The sequence below is a fragment of the Malus sylvestris genome, chromosome 17 (genome assembly GCF_916048215.2).
Source record: "Malus sylvestris chromosome 17, drMalSylv7.2, whole genome shotgun sequence".
Classification (NCBI taxonomy): domain Eukaryota; kingdom Viridiplantae; phylum Streptophyta; class Magnoliopsida; order Rosales; family Rosaceae; genus Malus; species Malus sylvestris.
Window position 1 is genome coordinate 28,448,619 of NC_062276.1, and position 20,676 is coordinate 28,469,294.

Sequence of the window (20,676 nt, forward strand, 5' to 3'; positions counted from 1 at the left end):
GAGATTGCAGAAATATTGTCACACCAGATTTGAGGAGTGTGAGGCAAACAATAACCAATATCTAGTAACAACTGACAGACCCAAGTGATTTCAGAAGCAGTGTTGGCAAGAGAGCAATATTATGCCTCTGTTGAAGATCGAGCAACAGTGGGTTGCTTCTTTGCACTCCATCTGATCAAGGAATGACCCAGAAAAACACAATAACCTCCAGTAGATCGACAATCAAGGGCACAGCCAGCCGAATCAGCATCGGAGAAGGTAGTGAGTGTGGGAGGTGTAGAACCTTTGGAAAACCATAAACCAAGATCAATGGAGCCCTTAAGATATCAAAGAATGCGCTTGACTGCTTGAAAATGGGAAATTTTGGGCTGATGCATATATTGACAGACAAGATTCACTGCAAAACTGAGATCCGGTCATGTCCATGTAAGGTATTGAAGGGCACCAACCAAGGATCGATACTCAGAGATATTATCACACAAAGGGGAGTCATGATCAAGCTTAGAAGTGCTAAGAGGTGTGGTACAGGGTTTAGCACCAGTCATGTTTGCTTTGGAAAGCAAATCCACAATATATTTGGTCTGAGATATGAAAATACCAGAAGATGAGCGTTTGACCTCAAGACCAAGAAAATAATGAAGAGGTCCGAGATATTTAATGGGAAACATGGAGCTAAGTTGATGAATAACCTTTCGACATTCAGCAGAATTAAGGCTAGTGACTAAAATGTCATCAACATACACTAAAACGAACACCACAGCAGAGTTGGAAACCTTTTTAATGAACAATGAATGATCACTAGAAAAGCCGTGAAAACCAAGTGACTGAAGAGCACCATGAAGTTTCTCATACCAAGCTCTCGGAGCTTGTTTCAAACCATATAAGGATTTGTGCAAGTGACAAACATGAGATGGCTGTGTAGAATCTTCAAAACCATGAGGCTGATGCATGAAAACAGATTCAATAAGTGTCCCATGTAGAAATGCATTGCTAACATCAAGTTGGTGTAAATACCAATCAAACTAAGCCGCAAGGGTGAGAAGAATTCGAATGGTAACGGGTTTTGCTACTAGACTAAAAGTCTCTGTGTAATCTAAACCTTCTTGTTGATTGAATCCTTTGGCCACAAGGTGAGCCTTATACCGATCAATAGTACCATCTGGCTTTCTTTTAATTCGGAACACCCACGTGTAGCCTACAATGTTCTGAGATGTAGATTTGGGAACAAGAGACCATGTGTCAGTGTTGATGAGGGCATTGACTTCTTCTTGCATAGCTTGACGCCAATGAGAAGACTTTGAAGCTTGGAGATATGTAGTAGGTATATAATCAGGAGATAGATGAGATGGGAGAGGGTGTTTAGTAGCCGTGAGTGCTTGTGGCTTGAAAATGCCAGATTTGGACCGTGTTTGCATGGAATGAGTATTAAAAGAGGGAATGAGAGAAGGGTCTGCAATTGCCATAGAAGAATGAGAAGGAGGTGTAGGTAGATATGAAGGAGGTGTAGGTGTAGGTGAGATAGGATTATGAGAAGAGAGAGACAGGGTAGAAGGAGGTGTAGGTGTAGATGAAGATGAAGGTGTAGGTGTAGGAAGTTTAAAAGTAAGAGTGGAAGGAATAAAAGATCCATAAGAGGAATGTGAGATTGAAGATTGAGAATATGAAATATAGTGAAATGGGAAATGAGACTCATTAAAGATAACATGCCGAGAGATGTATAACCTGTTGGTGGTAGGATCAAGGCACATGTAGCCCTTATGCTTCAGATTGTAGCCAAGAAATACACAAGCTTTACTCCGAGGATCCAACTTGGAAAAAGTGTAAGGCTTTAACCAAGGGAAACAAGCATAGTCGAAGACCTTCAGGAAATTGTAGTTAGGTACCTGATGATATAAAGATTCCAAGGAGATGATCGTGACGCAGTTGGCATTTGGTTGATAAGATAAATGGCTGTGTGAAAAGCTTTAACCCAATAAGTATGAGGTAGCTTAGAAGCTACTAGCATTGTCTGAGCTGTTTCAACTAAGTGGCGATGTTTGCGTTCTACACATCCATTTTGTTCAGGAGTGTGAGGGCAAGTGAGTTGATGCTGAATACCATTCTGTTCAGGAGTGTTCACATATTTACCACCAGAATCGGATCATAAAGCAATGATCTTTGTACACAGAAAGGTTTCAACAAGAGATTTGTATTGCATAAAAGTGGACATTACATCAGACTTGTACTTCAAAGGATATAACCAACAAAAACGGGTAAAGTCATCAACAAAGATGACATAATATCTGAAACCTTGACAAAAAGCTATAGGTGATGGTCCCCAAACATTCGTGTGTACAAGTTCGAGTGGCTTGCTAGTTGTACAAACTGTAGAAGTAAAAGGAAGCCGAGAACATTTTTCTAGTGCACAATCTGAGCAAAAAGACTTAGTTGAATGAGATAAAACTGAAATACAAGACTGTGCTGCAAGTTTATCTATGATCTTAACTGAAGGATGACCCAATCTCTGGTGCCACACATCCTTGGAAGCCTTGACAGATGCAGTGAGAATATGCTGCTGATCAGGTGCAGAATAAGAAAATGAAAAGGATAGAAACCATGCTGGACAGGTCATTTAAAACGCATCATCCCCAAATAAAGATCTTTCACAGTGAAGTGAGTAGGATAAAGATGCATAAAACATTTGTTATCAATAAGAAATTGATTTGCAGAGAGAAGATTATGTTTTAATGCAGGAACATATAATACTTTATTAAGCTGAAAAGTACTATCAGATGTGGTCAAAGTAATAGAGCCAGAGTGAGTGATGGGCAAACCTTTGCCATCACCAATGTACACTTGTTCTAGACCAGTATAGGCTTCAGGATTTTGTAAGGCTGCATAGGAGTTGGTCATATGAGATGTAGCGTCAGAGTCGACAATCCAAGATGGAATGGATGATAAGGGATTTTCCACCATAGCTGAGTGAGAAGGCTTGCCACCATAAGCCGGATTCATGCGATGAGGGCAATCAGAGGCCTCATGATCGAATTGATGACAAATTTGACACGAATTCTTCTTGGTGTAAGATGAGAAATGTTGGCGGTCTCCATGATTGTAACGAAAATTGGTAAACGATTGGTATTGTCACGATAAGATCTGAAATTGCCGCGATTGGAGGAGCCACGATTATAATTGCGATCCATGCCACGACCTTAAGTATTGAATGTAGAAGAAGACTGAGCAACAAAGGCTTGAGAATTAGGGTTGAGAGTTAGAATGGGAAGAATACCGGCAAAACTGTTGAGAGCTTGAAATGTAGAGGAGTCTGAGTTGGTTTTTCTTTGATTAACTAATTGTATCTCTTTGCTAAGCAATAGACCATGCAACTCATCAATAGTCGTAGATCCAAGACGGAATTGAATGGCATCAACGAACGAATCATACTCAGGGGGCAGACCATGTAGAGTGACAGAAAGCAAGTCAGAATCGTTCACCGGATAGCCGGCACTAGCAAGGGCATCAGCAATTGCCTCAATTTGCTAAAGATATTGAGTAGCAGTAGAATCACCCTTGGTAAGATTACGAAGATGAGACTGAAGCTCATGAATGTGAGACTAAGAAACCGTGGCAAGGCGAGATTCCAACTTTGCCCAAAGTTCGCAAGCAGAATTCACATCAACCGTATAGGGAATTAGGGATTCAGAGAAGGTAGAATTGAGACAGATGATAATATTTTGATCATTCTCATACCACGCAACAAACTCAGGATTGAGAGTGCGATTTCCCGAAGAATCAAGAAATTAAGGCGGCGCCACCATAGATCCGTCAATGTGACCGGTAAGGTTGTAACGACGAAAAATCGGAGCAAATAAAGCACTCCAGGTCAAGTAATTTTTGGTGGTGAGCTTGATTGGCACCATAGATCCGATGTTTTGGATCGTGATGGAGACGAAATTCAGAGAATTAGGGTTTGGAAAGGCAGTCGGAACAGGATGAACAGGAGAAGCCGATTCCGACAAAGGAGACGCCATGGCTAGAGATCAAGAAGCTCAAACAAGATCAAGAAATCAAGAAAATCGATCGAAGAAGAGATCGAACAAGGTAGGGAGAGAAGCGGGAACGATGAGATCGAAGTCGTTAGACAGAGAAGGCGAGTGATACCATATTTGATAAAATGATTTCATTTATCCAACTAAATAAAGTTACACTTTGAGTATATATATATACAAGTATATTGTAACCACTAAGGTAAGTAAACTATAACTAACTAACAGATACTTAATCACTAAGTAATATCCCTAGATAGTGTAGTTACAATATTACCCTTTATACTTTATTAAAGACATAATTTCATATGCCTAAACAATGTTTTGAAAATAGGCCTAGCTGCTAGGCAACTGGTCATTGCCTCAATTAATGCATATTCGCATAAAAATTGAAATGTATATTAAGCGGCACTTGCGCGAGTTAGGCGGGCTGAGCACATGCCTCTCCTTCAAACAAATACGAATTGTAAAGGGTGGAATTCTAAACTTACTTCTAAGTATCTAACGTGTGTTCTTAATTTATTTTGCATGAACACAAGCACATCGATTAACCATGATCACTTGAATTAATTTAATATAATTAAACAGAATCCAACGTTCCGCTAACTATGCATGTTAATATGATTAGTTACGCTTACTTCACCCGTCACGCTTGCGCACATGTGGACTAAAGTATTCCACAACCTAATAGTTGCTATGTTTCTCTCTCCAAATACTTATATATATACACCATTTTTTAAATACTATAACTAGTTGCGAGATCTGCCATGTGCTGGATTATAGCATATATTAACGAATTCCGATTTTAGGCATAAAATGTCAGTCTTAACAAACACACAAACATAAACAAAGATCAACAAGCTACTAGCCTTCAAACCATACACAAAGATATTGAGAAATCATTTTATGGAAGCACTAGTGTAACAATCAATGTATATTTTGTAACAAGGTAGAAATCGAGTAAACAATGTTGTTCATGATGTGAAAATTCACTTTTTCTACCTACAATATGATTTAAAACTCGGTGCACTCGCCAATAAGAATTTGGTTTAATTGGTAAGGGCGTGTTTGTGGTTAATTCCTAATCCAAGTTCAATTCATGCTGTCAGCAGTTTTCTTTGGTGCACAATCTGTAAATTCCTATGTTAATCCATACGGGTGGCAGCTAGCAGTTAGGTGCCATGCGTAAGTCCTTCTAGCTTAAGGTTGTAGGTATGTCTTGATGTTGGTGACGAGAATAACCTATAAACTTTCATTTATAAAACAATAAAATAATAAATAAATAAAACCTTAATGCACTTGTATACAAGTTATCTTGTTTATTACATTACATATTTCACATGGTAAGATTTGATAGAGATGAATTGAAATTTCGTCATTTTAATTTCAATCATTTTTTAATTTATTAATAATCTTAAATTTACTCATCAAAACACAATGCAAAACTAATGCTACGTTACATTTTAGTATATATAACTATTAGTTGATGTTCTTCCTGACTGATCATCCTTTCTCATCGAACAAAGCTTCTAATTTTAGCCTAACACTCATATCCCTAGTCGTATTTGGCGAATTTTTAGCTTGAGATGGCTTGATCTTACTTTCTCCTCAATTTCCATTTAATCTGAAATGTACGTTAGTTGTTTAGGCTAGTGTGATATTTATGTATAAGAATCAAGCATCGTGAGTTTGATTCGTAATACAATATTGTCACAGTTGTATAAGTTTGATACGAATGAGTTTTATATTTTAAATGTGAGACCCATATATTTTTTAGTTATCTCTATCTTATGATCAGCTACCTATTTTCTCTCTTGTTATTTATTGTATGAGTATCACACTCATGAGTTTAATATATTGAACGAAAAAATAAGATTCGCTTCTTAGCATTTAGATTTTCGGCCTACTATAGGAGTTTGATTCCTATACTTTGGTATCACGCTCAGTTTCCGGTCTAATATGAAAGGCTTAGAAGCATTTCTATCAGCTTTTAGTCATTTACTTTATATTTGAAGATTTGTATGCTTTCGTCTAGTATTTTTGTGAAGGAAAAACAAGCAAAAAATCTCTTTATTTTTCTTCTTTTTCTTTGTTTGTCAAAGCTAGCTTCTAGTTTAGGAACTACATAGTATTGAATGTTACGAAAAAATAAAAACTGAAATTAAAATAGAAAATCAAAATAGTTGTGAAAATCAAATTTAACAGTTAAAACACCCTTAGCATTGAACAATACGTATCATTAAAGTCATACCCCATGATTTCTCAAAAGAAACTAATCTGACAATACATATTGCATACATTTTTTTAATATAAGCAATATTTATATCTAACAACCAAGGCAAAACATGTATTGAATATTTAGTTTGGCCGAAATTATTGAAGAGTGGTGTCAATGTTGGGTCTATGTTTGTGTTGTTTTAGGCTGTGACAATCGGTGACCTCTTCGAAAATAGGATTGATAGAGAAGGTCAGATTCATATTTACAATATATATGTATGTAATCACAAGCACGAGCACGAGCAATTATTGCTATTTTGAGGACCCATTTGAACACGTACATGTGTATGCATACTAGAACCATCAATGAAGACGTGTATGTCCTTTTTAGTACTACTAACAAACTTGTCAATTGTCAAGAGACCCTCTAATTAATAAATCTTGATCTTATGTATGAAACGAATTCTTCACTATGCGTGTTTCGATCTAGTAAAATAGTAAGGTTAATTTCAATTTACTATTATGAAGTTTATTGATTATCAACATTTGGAACATAAATTTTTTTCGTTCCAGTCTAGTACCTAAAATTATAATTATGGGATACTTTCATACATCTGTTAAGTTTTCCGTTAAAACTTCTGTTAACTGATGAAGTGGCGCTCACGTGGATAATAACTGAGTGACACGTGTCAATACGGGCCCACTTGAATATTAAAAATTTAAAAATTCGAAATTAAAAATTTGGGTAAAAGACTGTTTACTACTCTCATGTTTCGTGGTTTTCAACATTTAGTACATCAAGTTTTTTTTCGTCTCAGAGTCATACCTAAAGTGTAAATGTTGGGACAATCTCATACATCTGTTAGTCAAACTGTTAAATCTGCCGTTAATTGTGATGTGGTGCCCATGTGGATAATGATCAGACGTTATGTGTCATCCACATTTTATTTTTTATTTTTTATTTTTTTTTCTTCTTTTTTCTTCTTCCTCTTTCTTCCTCCTTCTTCTTCTTCTTCTTCCTCCGATTGCAACTTTTTTTTTTCTCCTTCTTCTCCTTCTTCCTTCCCCTTCTTCTTCTTCTTCTTCCTCTGAATCTGGGGAAGATGAAGTTTTTTTTTCTTCTTTCTTCTTCTTCCTCTTCCGACTGCAACTTTTTTTTTTTCTTTTTTTCTTCTTTCTTCTTCTTCCGACTGCAACTTTTTTTTTCTTTTTTTCTTCTTTCTTCTTCTTCCGACTGCAACTTTTTTTTCTTTTCTTCTTTCTTCTTCTTCCTCATTTTTCTTCATTCTTCTTCTTCTTCCTCCGACTGCAACTTTTTTTTTCTTCCTCCTTCCCCATCTTCTCCTTCTTCTTCTTCCTCCGAATCTGGGGAAGATGAAGGTTTTTTTTTTCTTCTTCTTATTCCTCCTTCTTCTTCTTCTTCTTCTTCTTCTTCTTCCTCCGAATTTGGGTTGCACATTCGGATTTTTTTTTCTTTATTCTTCTTTCTTCTTTTTTCTCCTTCTTCCTCCTTCTTCTTCTTCCTTCTTCCTTCTTCTTCTTCTTCTTCTTCTTCTTCCTCTGACTGCAACTTTTTTTTTCCTTCTTCCTCTTCTTCTCCTTCTTCATTCCTCCTTCTTCCTTCCCCTCTTCTCCTTCTTCCTTCTCCTTCTTCTTCTTCTTCTTCTTCTTCTTCTTCTTCTTCTTCCTCCGAATCTGGGGAAGATGAAGGTTTTTTTATTATTTTATTTATTAATATATATATAATTTTATTTATTTATTTATTTTATAAAGAATTTATTTTTAATTTCCACGTGGATGACACAGATTTCGAAATTTAAACTCATCCAACGATGATAAATAGGATGGTAACATCACCATTACTTAAAAGTTGCTAGCAAAAATAATCTTAAATGAAAAAGGATATGTGAATAGGTCAGTGATATATGTACAAAAAGAATGAGGATCCTCTTCAAATCCTCTTTGTAAGGATCATGGATATCCTTCAATCACATCCGTTCATCGTATATTGTACGGTCAGTTTTCGTCAAATATTGTTTATATTTAATTTTAAATAAAAAAATTACAATGATTTCTGACCGCACAATATATGATGAATAAATGTTATTTGAGAATCCCCAAAATTTTCACAAAGAGGATCCAAAGAGGATACTCAATCGAACAAGAAATGATTAAGATTTAGACTAAACAAAAACAATGAATCGAAGTACCATTTTTTATTTCATTTCAATTGTCTTTTTTTTTTGGGCCAATTTCAAGGAAGGATCCTTTTCTTAGAGATCCTGGAGATTCTGTAATCGTAACCGTTCATCGTATATCGTGTGGTTAGAAATTATTTAAAATTTAAAATTTAAAATTTAAAATTAAATATACATAGTACTTAACGAAAACTGACCGCACGATATATGATGAACAATCACAATCACGAGATCCTTGGAATCCCAGGGTCCTTTTCCCAATTTCAATTGTCTTTCTTAACCTCCGATAAAGTGAAAACTAAATGCAGGCTAGCTAGTCGATCATTACAATGGTAAAACTACTTGAGCTCAAGTAATTACTTAAAATTTTGACAAAAAATAAAAAATAAAAACTGATTACTTGTATTTTAGCTTATACTTACTTACATTTTAACTTATACGTGTAAGTCATAGATTGGCTTTCAACATTTGTCTGGTATAAAAAAAAAATCTTAGTGTTTTCTTCTTGCATGTGACAGTTTGACAGTGAAAATGAATGTGTATTATCAGATGCAAACAGACCATCTTGAAGAATATCTAAGATACGACTTTCGACCAAAAAAAAGAAGAAGAATATCAAAACCTTATATTTTTGTATTTATCATTTACCAAAACAATTTTAAACTTCCACTCATAATCATCTCAATCTTGTTGACGACTTAGGGTGTTCTAGGTGACCATTTCAAAACTCCAAAATAGTCGTTACTATTCGAGTTAAAATAAGTCTATATTAATTTTTTTTGGAAATATGAGTCGTTAGATACAAGGCTTTTTCATCCAATCGTCCGTCAATTTAAATCACGTGGCTTGCACGTGATACATCGCAGAATGTAATATCGTCATTTTCTAGCCCATAAACCCTTAATAATTCATATAAGATTCAAATCCAATTGTGCATTTACCTTGCAAAGTTAACTTCTTAGGCTACTTTTCTTTCTGAAAAATGATCCTTAAACTCATTAAAATTGTCAATATATTCTCCAAAACGTGCCACAGCAAATCACATGACCTAAATTGACAGATTAATTTATTTTTTTCTTCCAAAAATTGACAGATTATTTGATTGAATAGGTTTAATTCTTACAATAGAGGAACTTGACAAATTTTAATGAATTTAAGAACTATTAAAGTGCTTCTATTCCGTAAAAGCGATTCTAATAGGAGCACATTGAAGTTTCTAATAAAAATGCAAGTACTTTTTGAAAAGAAAAAAAACACTTGAAGTGCTTTTGAAAGAAGCACACAACACGTGCTTCTTTCAAAAATCACTTCAAGTGTTTTTTTTTTTGTCTTAGAGCAACTCCAGCGTGGGAGCCCTCTCCCCAGGCTATTCACTATTCAATCCACCAAGTGAATAGTAACTTCCTTTAATGAACAGTAACTGCTTTTTGCATCTCCATCCCTACACTAAATAGCCCTGGCAATTGATAATAAAATATTAGTATTTTTTTATTTATAAAATAATACAAAATAATATTTTTTTTTCCTTTTTCCTTTTTCCTACTCCTTTTCCTTTTCATTTTTTTTCTAGAGCACTCTCTCTCTCTCTCTCTCTCTCTAACCCAGAGAGCCGCTGAAAAGATGAAATCCGAGAATCCCACATCGGCCGGCAACGAAAAGGTCCGACCTTTCAACAAAAAACAGAACTCCAAAAAGCCATCTACATCACTGCATGCCCCATTCCCTCTTTCTCTCTCTCCCCCTCCTCAAAACCCACTCTCTGCATGCTCTGCTCTCTCTCTCTTCCGTTTCTGCAAAGCAGGACAACTCCCTCTGTGATTTTACACATGGGTTCTGATTTTCTGCAAATTTACAGAGGAAAGAGAAGCTTGGAGAATGAATCACAGCGCTGCAGCTCGTTTCACCATACAGCAAGGTGAAATTGCAAAACCCCAAATCAACCAACCCCAGTTACATTTTTTTCAACCATATTTTTGGAAAATTCACCCAAAAAATCTGATTTTTTTTTTTTTTGGTGTTCTTCTGGGAAATTGGACAATTGAGTGTCTGCAAACGGACACGGCATCGGTGCTTCACGAAGCGATGGGATACATCAGATTTCTGCAGGAGCAGGTTCAGGTGATGTGCTCGCCTTACCTTCAACGCATGCCTTCGAGTTGAAACCCTTGGGTTTAGTCTCTGCCATTTGTGTGTGGGTGTATCATCAACATTGACGACGAACTCCGGCGAGAGCCGTTGAGTTCGAAGCCTGGGTTTTCATTTTTTTTAAATTTATTTTTTTATTTTTTTATTAATATTTTTTATTTTTATTAATTTTATATTGTGGCTGACGTCGTCCTGATGTCAGCCCACGTCACATTCCCTTCGAGCTCTCGGACTGGCAATTCCTGCCGGGCCTGTTGCTTGGGCCTAGCCTGTCCCTCGGGCTGGCATACGCTCGACCTTATCCCCCGGCCTATTTGGCCCTGTTCCATCCCCAGTTCACCGGGTAATACACCATGGTGGAACTGCTCTTAAGCAAATTTTTTCTACGAAACATGATCGAAAGCACTTTTGGTGATATAACATGCTTAATTATTTTAAGGCACTTCCAAACATGCCCATAAAAAATATAAATATACTATTTTTAAACTAATAAGAATTTTTACCTTTTTCAATCAACCATGATGAGAAGCGTTTTTGATAATTTAAAACGTGTTCTCAAGACTTGACTCAATTTGAAATAATTTACATTTTCCAATAAAGATGCTCTTGCTTTCCACTTATTAGGTTAGATTGGAGAAATTCTTTATTATGACGGGAATACAAGTGGTACATCACGTATTTTAATATAATTGGTGGAAAAAATTATTTTTTAAGTTATTAACTTTTTAGCACACATATCTTACCATTTGTATAATGACACGTGGTATACCATCCCATGTACCGATCGCACTGAAAAATCTCTGGTTAGATTGAGTCAAGTCCTGATAACGTGTTTGCTAAGTTCCTATATGTATTGTAAAAGATGAATTGATAATAATACTAATAATTGACCAAGAAAACAAAGTATCCATTTCAAGTTTGATGATCCTTTCCTTTGTGCGAAAGGTTAAAGGACAAATGGAGACATATGGTGATGAAAAGGACGGCACCAGCACTATTATAAGAAAGGTATAAAGACAAGAATAACACGAGCCAGTAGATGGTGATGGATGTAATGGCCCTTACCAAGAATGGTCGATGTTATTTTTCAATAAAAATTGCTGTGCACCATTCATTCAGTTTTAATTTCATTTGAGTGAATCTGAGGGAGGGACTATCTTCATCTTCAAGCCTTGTGATCCTCTACATTTACAGTTTATATCATAATTCAAGAAGAAAAATGCAGACGTGAGACCGTGGTTGCGTTGGACAGAGAGTATACATGATTCATGCATTTGCATTTGAGTTTGAAACATTATAAATAATTCAGGAAAGGAGTTTGGGAAGCATGCTCACAAACCAATATCCTATCTACTAGGATATTGGACCACATGATTATTCGGCTAAGTAAGGAATTGTTTTTTGGAGAAAGCTTTTCAGGCCTAGCGTGGTTCACCACCAACCTCACTTGTATTGTTTTCAATTTAGCCACCTATTACTAGATGCAAGGTTTATCATAAAATGTCTCGATGATATTTACTTACATGAATCAAGTGTGTACCGTTTTGTAGGATCTTTTTTGTACTTGTGTTCTTCTTTTTCATGATGATTCATGAGAAAACTTTCCAAGTGTGCCTCTAGGAGTATTCACACTAATACACCAACGACAGATGACAGTATGAGGAATTCGATTGTCTTAACAAGATCATTCACTTGGAACAATTAGTTTAGGCGACACAAGGTGGCTTTCGATTTTGGATTTTTCTCTCTTTTCTTTGAGAGACAAAACTTATTTCACTTAGCATATTAGAGAAAACACAAGTGTTATAAATAGACACATTGCTACATCCTCTAGTCGTGCCTCCCTATAGGGTTTGACTCTTACGTCTTGTGCTTTGTGTCAAGCCCATTCCTTTGCTCACCTTGAGCTTGTGACTCGGACCCCTTTTTAATTAAATAAAGTCCAAAACCTATTTAATTAAAATCATGTCTAAAATGCCCAAATGATTAATCCAATAAATTAACAAATAATTACATCATTCATGTAACACCATTATTACTATCATAGGTGTGTGACATCTTAGATTCGAACTAAAGATGACAGTGAAAATATTAATTAATTTAATTCCACATGTCATGAGTGACATCTAGCACCATGTCATGGCTACCTGAATTAGATAGAAGTATTCGTGATATAATCATGATACTCTTTCGAACCTTGATTATATTTACAATGCAATTCGATTCTTCTATTATCCATATCCCGATCAAATTTTATGTAAGATGGATGTTACAAATGTGCGCAAAAGCCAATCATTATTTGATACTTACAAATATTTCACATGTTATACTATTCTAGATTAATCCATGGACAAAGATTATTGTTTAAAGCCATTCCATTAAAGGTTTTACACCTAAACGATAAGTCCAAGAAATATGTAAATAAGATAATGTAATATAAATAAATTAGATTCATGAGACATTTCTCTTTCGTACAGATATCCTAAACGTTTAGGATCATTGAATTGCAAATTGGGCATTGATAATCCAGATAATCAGTACATACTATGTCTTATTTTCAGAGATTGATTGTTCTCGAGTCATTGGTGAAAAAGACACCAAGGCAAGTATGTAAGTGCTCAATAGAAATTAAGTCCATTGAACACGATCAACCAGGAGTTCTCATACCCGTGTCATTTAAGAACTCACTAGTTTGGATAATGCAAAGTAGTCCTTTAACCTAAGACACCACAATGTTCTTCTGGTTAGGTCTCTAATCTTTGACTATGTAAATGCACTCTGATGTGTGAGGGTGTCTACTGCATCATTGGGATTAAGTTACCCAATCATGGAGGCATGTGAGGGTACACCAAGGGATCTCTAATTAATCTTCCCACCATTTGAAGGAGAATGCTCTAGGATATGATTAAGAGTTTATGACCATAGCACATGGATTCAATTCAGGAAGTACGCTCCAAATCACACTTAAAGTAATCATATAGACAAGAGAATCACTTTTGATAACAGACATGAATAAACTATTAACCAAACAATGTCAATATGAGTATTGATATAGAAAAGAACCGTATGACATTTGTGAACACGAAATTTCCCGCAACAAATGAAACAATAACACGTGTACATAATAATATATGTATTAAATTAATGTTTATGGTTACAATCTTTGTGATTTATTCTCCTAGAAGAATATTCCTCTGATTCAATCTCCAAGGTAGAATTCGACTCAAGGGCGATGAACACTCGATCTTCGGATTTGAACAAACCAAGAGGAGTTTCACGTGGTGGGTCGTCTTCGGCTTTAGTGGTGGATGAATCGGCACATGTGTTTGTGCCTGTTGATTCTCCATTAGCTTGATAAAGAACACTAGTGTTGGGGTATTTGGTATTTGCTTTGGCTAGAGAGTTTTCTGGTTTTCTTCAAGATTTTAGACTTGCTTCATTTGTCTCCAATCTTCTTTATTATTGAAAATGAGCCTAGTATTTATAAGCGAGCAATTGAGTCTTAGTTTAGAATCTCCAATATGAATCTCGTAATTTGTGGGATTGATTTTCAGATTTGATTTAATAAGTACTAATTATTTAATTTAACTCTTAGTTAATTTGAATATTTAATTTAGGAAGTTAAACCCTAATTGATATAATTTGATCAAATTAAAGTTAGTTTGTCTCCTTTTTAATTTCACTCATAATTAAATCAGAATCTTTAATTCACAAATCAATACTAACGAATTTTTAGTTTATGGACTAAACCTCCAATAAAGCTAAAAATTTAAGAACTATTGCTTCAGTTACCTCTTTTAATTAGTTGGATAGTTGAACAAAAATAATCAACAAAACTAAATACATACTTGTCAACAATGGCAGTCTGAATATCATTTCCCCTACTAATTATCTGCCATACAAGTACAAAGGTCAATTGGATGTGTCCATATCGAAAGAGACCATCTCTGGATTTCTTCCTCTAAAGCCATCAAATCGAGTGATATAAATTTTTGAAATTTGATCAAACGGTAAAAATTATTATAATTTTTACAAGTTTTTATTAACTTCTCTATTTTTAATTGTTGGATCAAATTTCAAAAACATAGATCACTTGATTTGGTGGTTTTGAAGGAAGAGATCCGACGTGTGCATAATGACCATTGCATCAATTTTTTTCACTATACAAATGGATGAACATGAGCTGACAGTATATCAATCCAATTCCAATTTCAGCCCTACACTGACAGCAATTTGGAGTTTCTCTCACCAACTTTTAGATTTAAAAAGTTTTTTAAATAAAGCTCACGAGACATTCTGATAGATTTTCAAACGCTTCAAAAAAAAGGCCATCCACAAACAGAAACATTACATAATAACAAAGGAAAAATTATACGTAGCAGTCCCATATAAAACAAATACGTGAAAACAAATTTGAGAGAGAGAGAGAGATCTCAACAAAATTTGTGGTCGATATCCATCCGACCTGTTTAGACTCCCACTATCAACAGCAAAAAGCAACAAAAACCCTTGAAGGATCCAACCTCATTATACAACTTGTCTGCCCCCCCTCTCATCTCCTCTCCTATCCTCCATTCTTTATACAGTACCTACCGGACGGGAAAAGAGCATAGCTACTCCGATGGAGCAGTACTTACTGGCTAGCTGCTAACCCTAGAGGGCGAGCCGTACGCTTGAATTTTTTTTCTTTCAGCAGACTAGCTAATTTATTAGCTACTGGTGCTGTAAATTTTGATATATATATTTTTTTGCATCTGGAAATTAACCAGAAATAATTGCTTGATGCTTCTTTTATCACCTTTGAGGGAGGGTCATCATCATCATCAGCTCAAAGATGAAAAACAGTTAGGTGATGATGGTGACGTGGAGAGTAGTTTTGCTTTTAATGGCGGAAATAACACAGTGCTTGATTTCCCAGAGTTTTCGGGAGGAATGGGAATGGGGAATCTGCTGGATAGCATCGACTTCGATGACCTCTTCGTTGGCATCCATGACGGAGACGTCTTGCCGGATTTGGAGATGGACTCGGAAATACTTGACTTTTCAGTTCCAGCACCCGCCGACGATATCAACACAAAAACAACACCACCACCACCATCCAAAGAGGAAGAAGAGGTTGCTGATGATTACTATAATACTACAAAGACTAGGACGACGTCGTCCAAAGTGGAAGACCAGGAGGAGGAGGATTTGCATGGACATGGTGAGGTTGCTGCAGCCGCAGTTAGTATAACGAGTACTAATAATAATTCAGGGTTGAATCAGAATTACTCCAGCTCCAGTACTACTACTACTCCGGATCATCGAGGAGATCAAGAAATAGTGAGTAAAAGAGATGATATTAATCAAATTAGGGCAGCTCATCGTCCCTCCTCCGGATCCACCCGAAGAAAATCAGCTGACCACAAATTAGCAACAAAGTCTTCACCCGCAGCCCAATCCAAAAAGTCTCATGGGAAGCGAAAAGTTAAGGTAAATACTAATATACAGCTTAGCTTTTATAATTATCAATTAAATTTCTAGGTTTTGCAGTACTAGTGTTACTTTAGTTGGATGAAATATATATATATATATATATGAGAAGCTCGTACTGTGTAATACGTATAGATAACAACTCTCTCTCTCTCTCTCTCTGGGTCATGGGATATTCACTAACTTCATCAACTGCAAAGAATTCACGGGAATCACGCAGGAGCGGATTGTAATGTGTTCATTTATTTTCAAGTTTGTGAATGGCAATGTTCTAAAAAAGTTAAAGAATGACAATAATTGAGGGTAGAGAGAAGAGAGAGAGTTGTTTTTTCTTTTGTATCTATCTTTTCAACTATTTGGTAACTTTTAAAAAGGTTTTTGCTATTACATATGCATTGTGGGATCTGAAATTGAAAAGGGTTTTGGTTATTGAATTGTGTGTAGGTGGATTGGACACCAGAACTGCACAGGAGGTTCGTGCAAGCAGTAGAGCAACTAGGGGTGGATAAGGCAGTCCCTTCTAGGATTCTAGAGCTTATGGGAATAGATTGTCTCACTCGCCACAATATTGCTAGCCACCTTCAAGTACAATACTTTCCCTTTAATTATATTTTCCCCACCTATAATTCTATACTACTATATTCCATCTCTAGCTAATCTCGTTAATTAGCCTTTACACATAACATATATACTGTAGATGGTGCTTAATCGCAATGGTGGAAAGTAATCATGCTTATGCACCATAGTGCATATTTGATTCCCACTCATCCCTCTCCCCCTAACAACCAACAATTTATCCACTGATGCTATTGTTTGTAAAAATAAACGAAGAACATGAAACTAGCTGTATATAGCTTATTCATTTGTCAGCCTGCATTTTAATTTTTTTGGTTGTATTTTTGGTCTCTTATTTAGTTTAGAGAAAAGGATAATTTCCTTCAAGATTGATATTCCAACGAGCGGTATAAAATAGGGTTTTTCTCTAAAGAGAAACAAATCTATTTGGGAATTACAAAGACGTTTGTTTCTTTCACGATTTTGGAATTCGTTTTAGTTACATTTCCAATACATTTAATTTTATAAATTATCATTTAATGTGCAGAAATATCGGTCGCATAGGAAACATTTGCTAGCCCGTGAGGCAGAGGCAGCTAGCTGGACCCAGAGACGGCAAATGTATGGGGCAGTAGCTGCTGCCGGAGGAGGAGCAGGAGCCAAGAGTAGAAGGGACATCATGATGATGAATAACCCTAATTGGCTTAATGCACCCACCATGGGTTTCCCTTCGATAACTAGTACTACACCTCCTCCCATGCATCACGCTCAGCACTACCACCAGTTGATCAGACCCTTACATGTGTGGGGTCACCCCACCATGGACCAATCCATGATGCACACGTGGCCGCCAAAGCATCATCTTCCCCACCATTTCCCATCTCCAGTACTACCACCTCCTCCACCAGCTCCTGCACATGCATGGCCTCCTGGTCCGCCACCTCCTCCAGACGCTTCGTACTGGCACCACCCTCACTCTCACCACCAGCGTGTAAGTTCACTATGTATTCATCTCTCTCTCTAAATAAATTGGTTTAGTTCTCTATCTCTGTGTCTAATTAAGTAAAGTGCTTCTTAGTATAATTCTCTATCTCTAGGTCATTTCCTTTTTCAGTTTTTTGCGTCATTTGTTTATATTTGTTAAAAATAAAGTCTAATTGGTAACTGTATTCAGTTTTCCAAACTGAAAGTCGCAAATTAAATCGCAAATTTTTGAAACTTTATTACAAAAGTTGTTTTTAGTTTTCAAGAACTAAAAATAGTTGTTAAACAAGTTGACTTTCTTGGTTAGAGTAGTGTGCTCCATCTTCTACACATGTTTGAATATTTTTCGTAGTTTAGATAAATTTCTATATATCCTATTGTTTTGTACATATAAAAATGAAAAAAAGACTTTAATTCAATCAACATTGGGTTCTAAAAAATGAGTACTAAAATGTATTTATGACTTGATGGTCTAGGCTCTGGACTCACCAACTCCAGGAGCACCATGTTTTCCAAGGCAGCAGTTGGTTGCTCCGACGGTAACTAATCATTCCTTACACTTTTGGTGTTAGTAGTTTTTGTTGGTACAAATACAATACAGTGAATAACCTTTTTGGAACATTAAGTACATACCATAGATTAGGTGATACGTTGGATGGCATCTTTTGTGAATGCATGTGATTGTATTTTGTACATTGGCTGAATTACTTTTGTTGAATTTGTATGATGCAGCAGAGATTTCCCACCCCACCTGTCCCAGGCATTCCACCACATGCCATGTACAAAGTTGAACCTGCAGGCATTGCTGCCCCCACTCCACCACAATCTGGTCCTCACCTTCTTCTCGATTTTCATCCGGTAAGTCAGTCAGTCACTCAATTCATAGAATTATTTCTTGGAGAAATTGTTCTCGTACGCACACTCATTGGTGACCATGAATCCTTGGTCACTGGGTGATTAAGAAAACGAGACTCTTATTTATTATTTGCATATGTAAATTCAAAATCATTGATGTCGCAATAGTAGTAACTTTAGTTTAGAACCAATTAAGGATGACAATTTAATCTCTTTTGATTATATGTGACAGTCAAAAGAAAGCATAGATGCAGCTATTGGAGACGTTTTATCGAAACCGTGGCTCCCTCTTCCTCTTGGCCTAAGACCTCCCGCTACCGATACTGTCATGGTGGAGCTACAACGACAGGGAGTTCAGAAATTTCCACCCTCCTGTGCTTGAACCTGAACAGATTGATACCACATTTGATAATGTTGTATCAATCTTGATGGTGTTTGTTCAAGACAACAGAGGTAGAAAACCCCAAATTTGACGACAAGTCCTTTCATAGATAATATTGTACGCATCGACCTGCTCTGCGAGTTTTTTTTCTCTTTCTTTTCTTTTTGGCCCGTCATTTTTCTAGATCTTCTTCCTAAGCTAATTGAGTATAAACTACTTCTTCATTATATGTGTACAAGACACCTTATATTAGCATATATATGTCGGAATAAAGCGAATGATTTTTGGAGTGGTTGCTCTGAGTAAATAAATTACAAGCTTTTTATGCTCAAACACTGTTAATTTGCTTTACTTTCCACAATTATATGATCACGTTTGGTATGATGAAAGAACAAAATGGTAGAATATCAATGCTTTAAAACTAATACATAAAGTTCTTTCAGCCTGGGTATACGTTGAAAGTTGATCTCAATTTCTTGAGTTATCCAATCTAATTCAACCCTAAGTATTAAATTAATCTGGCCTATAAAGGGCAATCTAAAAACATTTAAAATTGAAAGTTAATTAAACGGTTCTGCAATTTGCAGCAGGCTTGCGCAAATGTGGGTGGCTTCCATTCCTTGCATTTGATTGTGGGTGCTCCATAAGTTTGCAGTTTTTATTCATATCAGTAGCCTTTTCTTTATAAATAACCTAGGGATATATCCCAAGTGGTTAAATGTGACTCAATAAACTCTTCACTATGATAAAACCACATTTGAATTTTTCTCACGCCTTACCCAAGATGCCACAGCAGCTGGGAATTTATATCTCAAAAAACCAACTCAGATTATGCTCCTTAACAAACCAATCCTTTGTTAACAAGGTCCAAACTATAGGTAGCCGGGCACTTGGAAATGCTGTCAACGAGATGAATCGCGTTCTCCATAGGGGATAATTATTGCAGTCAAGTTTGATCGTGAGGAAGTTGTAACATTAGAGATGGGGGGTTGAAATGGGACTGGCAGCAGCGGAAGTAGACATGATGAGAAGAAAAGTTGTCATTAGAGTTTAGATGGATGATATACCATATAAGAATCTGGGTTTGGTATAATATTGCTCGATCAGGATGGTTAGAGTTGTGTATATAGTGATGTATTTGTTCTCGACCACTTGACAGTGTCCTTAACAATTGAACAACAATGATCCAAATGAAAAGTTGACCTCCCTCATAGTAAAAGACTTTTGCAATTGGCCCTTGAGGCAGTTAGGATTTCGTTTTATGTTGCAAATAACCTGTAAATGTTGTTGTGCCCTAACCCAAAAAACTCTAGTTAGCTTATTGTCACTTTCAATAATTGGATCTTCCCTAACAGTTAGGTAGGCATGACATACCACTAAATCTTTAAGAATGTAAGTTTGACATCTTAATTGGATGAGGATACTCACATCTTAACAGTTCATCGTAAATAGTGCAGCTAGGTTTTGTTAGGTATTATTTTTGTTTAATTTTAAATAAAATTTAAAATTATTTATGCATGCACGAGGTACGATGAACGGTTAGATGAGGATCCCTACGATTTGGATCCGGTTTTGATCCAAATCCATCTTAATTGAACAAGCAAGTGTTTTCAGCCGGTACAATGGGATTCGAAGACTTTTTCAGGAGCACTGCAGTAGTTAAGCCTTCAATAAACAGCCTAAACCTATACTTAGCTTAAAATCATTCGTTGGTTTTTTTGTTTTTTTTGTGAACAAAGAAATTTCATTAACCACAAGGGATGCATAAAGCATGGCAATCTTTCAAAGAAAAAAAAGGCATGGCAATACAACAAATATCTCCAAAGAGAAGGGTTCCACAAAT

General features: G+C 36.1%; 1 protein-coding gene across 4 annotated transcripts; it reads left to right on the forward strand.

Moving 5' to 3' along the window:
• The first annotated feature begins 14,994 nt into the window (after nt 1-14,994).
• On the forward strand, nt 14,995-19,144 carry LOC126612180 (probable transcription factor GLK1). 4 transcript variants are annotated; one of them, XM_050280525.1, is made up of 6 exons: nt 14,998-16,057; nt 16,502-16,642; nt 17,160-17,603; nt 18,073-18,135; nt 18,332-18,454; nt 18,684-19,144. In XM_050280525.1, the coding sequence occupies exons 1-6, from the start codon at nt 15,368-15,370 to the stop codon at nt 18,831-18,833; spliced, it is 1,611 nt and encodes a 536-aa protein (XP_050136482.1). In that variant the 5' UTR covers nt 14,998-15,367; the 3' UTR covers nt 18,834-19,144. The 4 variants fall into 4 exon arrangements, with proteins under 4 accessions (XP_050136484.1, XP_050136482.1, XP_050136483.1 ...); XM_050280524.1 differs by having other exon boundaries at nt 15,000-16,057; nt 18,329-18,454; XM_050280527.1 differs by lacking the exon at nt 16,502-16,642 and having other exon boundaries at nt 14,995-16,057; nt 18,329-18,454.
• The last annotated feature ends 1,532 nt before the right edge of the window (nt 19,145-20,676 follow it).

Excerpts from the sequence above, each read along its gene's own strand:
- LOC126612180 (XM_050280524.1), top strand. The coding sequence starts at position 15,368 with ATGCTTCTTTTATCACCTTTGAGGGAGGGTCATCATCATCATCAGCTC. Across the intron at positions 18,136-18,328 it reads AGCAGTTGGTTGCTCCGACG|CAGAGATTTCCCACCCCACC; the intron begins GTAACTAATCAT and ends TGTATGATGCAG. Across the intron at positions 18,455-18,683 it reads TTCTTCTCGATTTTCATCCG|TCAAAAGAAAGCATAGATGC; the intron begins GTAAGTCAGTCA and ends TATATGTGACAG.